At 37.2% G+C, this 6,408-nt stretch overlaps 1 protein-coding gene across 1 annotated transcript; it reads right to left on the reverse strand.

Annotated features, from left to right (window-relative positions):
- Positions 1-348: 348 nt before the first annotated feature.
- On the reverse strand, positions 349-3,234 carry GPR141 (G protein-coupled receptor 141). Its single transcript, XM_012638774.1, has 2 exons — positions 3,188-3,234; positions 349-1,280 (listed from the first exon to the last, which is right to left on the reverse strand). The coding sequence occupies exon 2, from the start codon at positions 1,264-1,266 to the stop codon at positions 349-351; it is 918 nt and encodes a 305-aa protein (XP_012494228.1). The 5' UTR covers positions 1,267-1,280; positions 3,188-3,234.
- Between the last annotated feature and the right edge of the window lie 3,174 nt (positions 3,235-6,408).

Genomic DNA, 6,408 nt, shown 5'->3' on the forward strand with positions numbered 1-6,408 from the left:
TAAAAAAAGGCCACATTCCCCATGTAGGAAATTAGAATGAGGTAATGAAACTCTAAAACTCTTTAGACCCATGTTGCCTGGATGTGCCAAGCAGGCATTCTGTATTGGAAAATAGTGCAGTATTGCAACTCCATGTGGATTCAACATTGCTGGTGTTTGTATGGGCATCACTCAGAGACCATAGGAATCAAACAAGGACTAGGATGAGTGCTCTGATGTTTTATAGTCCTCTGCTTGGCTAGATCAAGGCACGGTTTTGATCATGTAAAGCAATACCATTCTTACATTCCTTGCGCCCTTTTTTACTCCCAATATAAAGGAAGTGATTATGAATATTGCAGTTTGTGGCTAACGGCACAAAATGCAATTCCATAGGTCAATTATCTTTTGCTTAAACCAACGGCTTCCCCCCAAAACAAACAGGAGCAAGTCACAACAGCTGATTGCTGTTACACTCAAGAGGATTTCATTATAAAATGCAACATTGCTTTTACAGTCATTGGCACGTTCCAAAACTTGTAAATAATAGATCCTAAAGAACTGGTAGGGGAGGAAACAAAAAAGGATGATCCCTATAAAAAATAGGTTTTTCAGTTGAGCCCAGAACTCTTGGTGAGATAGTAAGGAGTGGCCTAGCTTCCGCACCATCGACACAATGATGAAGACCTGGAAGACCAGGAGAATCACCGCAATGGCTATGACAATCGCGACTATCATATAGTTGATGACTTGCACGTACACGTGAGAAAGTTCTTTGTGGAATTTAAAACAGTGCTGCTCGTTGTACTCTTCCTGAGTTCCATACTGGGAAGCAACCAGAGGCACCACAATGACAATCACCAGCACCCACATGCCGGTGCTGGCAGCCACAGCATGCAGCTTTCTGTAGAATTCCACTTTGTCCTTGCACTTGAAGAAGATGAGGTACCTGGTGACCAGGATCACCACATAGAAAAGGAAGGTGAGGTACATGTGGATGTGCAGCATGGAACTCACGAATTTGCAGAAGGGCAGCCCAAACGTCCAAGTCTCCTTGATGAGGTAGATCAAGCGGAAAGGCACCGTCAGCAGAAAAACACTGTGGACCACCACCAAGTTAACGACCGCGGTGGTGGTCACAGAGCGGGTGTTCATTTTCACCAGCAGGAACAGAATGGAGATGACACCCACCAGCCCTCCAATGAGCACTACGAAGTAGAGCCTGGTTAAGTGGGGTGTCATTGTCGGATTGCAAGAGGAATTCCTGGAGATGTTGTGGCCAGCCATACTTTGCAAGTCACCTGGAAGAGACAAAGCACCAGGGTAACTGACAAACTCCCAGAGCTTTCTTCATATCTCCTTTATAGCACGGACAAGGTGGCTTTGTAATGTATCTGTTTACATGACATAAACTTTGTATGCTTCAAGAATGAAGATTATGTCATATGCATGTTTGTATGCACTAGACCTAAAACACCATAAACCACTGATTTTTAATCTTTAATAGGAATAAAAATTTAATTTTAATCTTTGAGATGCCCCCAAAGACAAGTATATATGTACATAGACAAAACAATTTGCATAAAACTTCAGGGGGGTTGCAGGCCATCTGGAGCTGAAACATAAATGCTAGTACTACAGTAGCCCCTGAGAACAATTGTAAGATGGATGAAAGGATGAGTGGATGCATGAAGTACACAGCATATTTTTTTTTTCTTTTAGGCATGATTCTAATTCTTTAATTGCTTCTAACTCATTGGCAAATGACCCAAGAACAAATACTCATTTAGGCTACTGATTAATTTGACAAAATATCAGCTAAGTCAGACAGGTAGCAGCAAGCAATCGGAAGCTTTATCTGAATTTCTCATTACAGTGAGGTTATCATCTAGCAGTGAGACCTTGATTAAATTCTTCCACCCGGGCCCCACTGAAAATGTAACATGTCTCCAAATTCTCCCATCCCCTGCCCTCAAATGCCTTGCAAATTCATGAAAGAGCCACTGTCATTTCTCCTCTAGACTCCTGAAAGATCCCCTCCCCAAATACTCTCAGTCCTTTCTAGTTCATTACGTGTTATAAAAAATTTAATAATCTTTTAATTTCACTAAGCAAGTCATGTCACATTTCTTATTTAAATCCTTTCCAGTGGCTTCCCATCTCTTTTAAAATAAAGATTAACATCCTTATATGCCTACAATTTACTGGGTTACAGTGGCGAGGCCTGATCCCTTGAGACCAGATTAATCCAGAGATGAAATTGGCAGGCTTTGATGGATTGGAAATGGGGAAATGAGGGAAAGGGAAGTGTCTCGATCACTTCCAGATTTCTGACTTTAACAATTATGTTACTCGAGGTGTCTTTACTGAAACCAGGGAGACACAAATGTGAGGAAGAACGGTAATTTAATTATGCACTGACCTTTGTAACACATTTGCAATTGCTCTTATTCATTTCTCATACAATTGAATATTCCCCAACAATTAAAAAGAACCAATTCCTAATATACGCAATACTGATAAAGCTCAAAAATATTCTACTAAATGACGTATTTTCAATGGGGCAATAGTGACCTGCATCCTCAAAGGGGCAAAAATGTGTTCTTCTGGTGTGAAAAAAAATTAACTTTATATCTAAGTGTGTGTGTGTGTGTGTGTGTGTGTGTATACACAGACATACAGATATACCTGTGGCATCAAAATTTCATAAGGAGGAGGAGAGAATCAGGAAAAATTTCTTTAGGGGTATAGTAACACAAAAAAAGTTAAGAAACACTGTACCAAACAAAAGATGCTAGCCACAAAGACTACATATTTTATGATTTCTTTTTTCTGGAAAAGGCAAAACTAATGTTACAGAGAGCAGATTAATGTAGCCCCGGGCCCAGGTTTTGGGGGAAGGGATTGGCTTCAAAGAGGCATGGGGGAACCTATGGGGTGATGAAAATGTTTTATATCATGTCCGTTACCATTGTAGTTACCTGTTAAAGCTCGTTGAATTGTATACTTAAAATTGCTTCATTTTACTGCATATAATTTATACCTCAATAAAACTTTTTTTTAATAATAATAACTTAAATCCAGGGAGTCTCTGCATTTGTGGGCATGGATTACCATTCAAGGAATTGTGACCCACTTAACTGGGCATTTTGTTACGGTCTCTACAACAGATTGTCTCTTGTTATACTTGTGTTATCTCTCTACTTACCTTTTATTCTCCTTGGTAGAAAAGTAGTTTCATCAAGTAGACATGAAATTATACTATGTTAGCATCTGAGTCAAGAGTCGATGTGCCACAAGTTCTTCTCATCATTTCCTTCAGCTATTGTCCTGGAAGGGCTGACTCCTGAAGGAAGAACGTAAAATCAATAACATATCACTTGTCTCAAGTCCTCTTTCTTATTATAAACTGCCATGATCTCTCTCTTTCAGATATCGGAAATGCATGCTAAATGTCTTCTGTATGCCAGGACTAAAGTACATGCTTTCCTGTACTTGTCTTGTTTAATTCAACCCCCACAACAGTCCTATGAGTTGTGTAATGTACTATTATATGGAATTTACACACATGCACACACAAACACACACACACACACCCAAAACTCCTTATTATACATCATGGGAAAGCACTGTGAGTCTCCTAGGCCCAAGTTTCTAAATTTTGACATAAAAAGGATGGGAGGCCATGAAGAAATTTTGTTCTTCTCACATGGCTCTCTGCCAATATATCATCTTGAAAGCTGCTTTTCCCTCTTTTTGGATTTCTTACTTTCCATTCCCTTTATCTGGTTTACAGCAAAACCTGTAGATTAGCTAACCTCCATATCCATTCTAACCCTTCCTGTCTTGCCTTTCTCTACACACATTTGCAGTGACAGTGTTTGTAAGTCACTTAGTTTCTGCTAGTCTCTTGCACTATTGCAAAACTTGGAGGCAAGTGACAGCCAAGTGAGCAAGGCCAATGTGCGGAGAGATTAGATCATTTGGCAAGACAGTAGGGGACTTGTCCAATTCCTCTGGGACAGCTGTAGCAGAATTCTGGATTTCAAATATTAAGATGATATATTAAACACAATTTCAATCAGAAATTACATTAAATGTAAATAGAGTAAACAGCCCAATTAAAAGACAAAGTTTGTAAGACTGACTTAACAGGATCCAGCTACATGGTCTTTGCAAAAGACACATATTAAATGTAAGACTCACAATAAAAGTGATATATTTATTATGAAATGTCCTCATTATTTCTAATAATGATTCTTCCTTAAGATCTACTTTTTCTAATACACCTGAACTTTTTTTGTCTAGTGTTTGTACTTTATAACTTTTTCCATCCTTTTACTTGCAACCTTTATGATTCTTACATTTAAAATGTGCTTTTGTAAATAAAAAATTACTTTTGCCTCTTCCCTTAAAATGCTACAAATCCAGAGCACTTTAATTCCATTTACCCCCTCTCTCCTTCTATTTTATAGTTTTCATGCATTTTAATTCTACATATATTTTAAACCCCACACAATAATATAAATATTATTGTATTGTACAGCTGACATTCAACCCATGGTCATTAATTTTTATCCACTTAGTTTTCTTATCCATTTCTCTTTATTTCTTCTTGCATATCTGTTTCATCAGGGATAACTTTTCTTCTGCTAAAGAACTCCATTTAAAATATGTTTTAGTACAAGTCTCTTAGGGTTGAATTTTCCTAGTTTTTTTGTGTGTGTGTCTGAAAATGTTGTTATTTTATCTTCATTTTTAGGATATAATTGCAACGCATAAAAGCTGAGGTTGGCATTTTCTTTCAGTACTTTAAAGATGTTATCACATTGTCTTCTGGTTTTCATTATTGAGACTTCAGTTGCCAATATTGCTATGGCTTCTATTACGGTTGTGTGTCTCTTTTCCTTCAGCGTTTTAAAAATGATTTTTGTGTGTGTTTGTGCCTGGGGGGGGGTGTTGTTTTCTCTGTTTTTATTGCTTGGGAATTCTCATTGTTTCTAAAATTTATAAGTTAATATCTTTAGTCACTTTGGGGAAATTATTGGTGTTACTCCTACAAAGATTGTTTCTCCCCAGTCTCTTCTCTATTCTTACACTTCTATTATATTTGTGCTGGACATTTTCACTGTTTGACATTTTGTCTACTTTTTTCTGAATTCTATATACATTTTTCCATTTTTGTTTCCATTTGGATATATTCTTCCTCAGTAATCCTATCTTTGGTTATGTCTACTCTGCAGTTTAACCAACTAGGGTTCATAATATCAGATATAAAATATTTTTAGTTCTAGAATGTGTAATTTTTTATACATTCTACTTTGTGAAATTTTCTCATAATCCGTTTCATTTTCTTCATCTTTTCCTCTGATTTCTTAAATATTTTCATTGTAATTATTTTAAAAGCCTTGTTAGGAGCATTTGTGGATGCATTTCTATTATCTGTTGTTTTCTCTTGGTTTTCCATTATGCGATCTTATCATTTGGCATGTCTAGTAATTAACTATTACTAGTACTAGACATTGTTACTGGTAATTTAAGTTCTGGATAATTTGTTTAAAACAATTAGAGTTTCCAGATGATGTTCCTTTCTTCCAGAGAGGGGTCATCCTTTCCTCCACTCTACTTAGATTATTTTGAGTCAAAGTTTATTTGCAGTTCTAGTAAAGCTTAATGTACTTCTGGGTCTCCTTAGCCTTCTTATATTTTCAACCACGCCAAAAGTATTACCTTTAATCCCTTTTTATGTTGGATCTGGACTGACCTCAAATCTTTGTCTTCAAAACTGCTAACATCTCTGCTATGTTTTTCAGAAGGTTTCAGGCTTAGGATTTTAGTCCCCCACCCTAAAAGGCCCCAGAATTCATCAAAATGTCATCATGTGTTGGTGAAGAACTTGAATTCTTGGCTTTGAATTGGATAATGCTACTGTGATGAAAGAAGTTGCTTAATTGAGCTCACCTATGTGAGCTCTTCTTTCCTCTGGGATCATGGCCTCTGTACTCACTGCCTCAGCCATGCTCCACTGTCTTCAAGAAAATAACTTCTGTATTTTATTTTATTTGGCTCTTTAGATTGTTCTTGGTGGGAACTCTGATCAGCCGATAGCCATTTCATCCCATGAAGATGCAGAAGCTAATGCAATTTTTAATGTTTTCGTAGTGCAGTAAATTCTTTTGGTCTTGAAATTAATTGAATTTAATGAAAAAGAAAGGTAACTTCTTCCCCACCATGCAAAGATTATTTTTCTAACTTTTATAAACTTCTATTATGAAATAAATAAGTTATAGTAATGTGCTTTGTAAAATTTAAAGTGCATTCTCCACTCCACTGTGTGCAAGCCACACTCCATAACATCCTCACCTTTGCTCTCTGAGCTTTGGTCACATTGGCCTTGGTTCAGGTGCTTCAGTGCCCCAAGCTCCTTTT

The sequence above is a fragment of the Propithecus coquereli genome, unplaced genomic scaffold (assembly GCF_000956105.1).
Source record: "Propithecus coquereli isolate 6110/MARCELLA unplaced genomic scaffold, Pcoq_1.0 Scaffold134, whole genome shotgun sequence".
In the NCBI taxonomy this organism is placed as follows: Eukaryota; Metazoa; Chordata; class Mammalia; order Primates; family Indriidae; genus Propithecus; species Propithecus coquereli.

What these genes read in the sequence shown, in the direction of transcription:
- GPR141 (XM_012638774.1), bottom strand. Translation starts at nt 1,266, where the DNA reads ATGGCTGGCCACAACATCTCCAGGAATTCCTCTTGCAATCCGACAATG.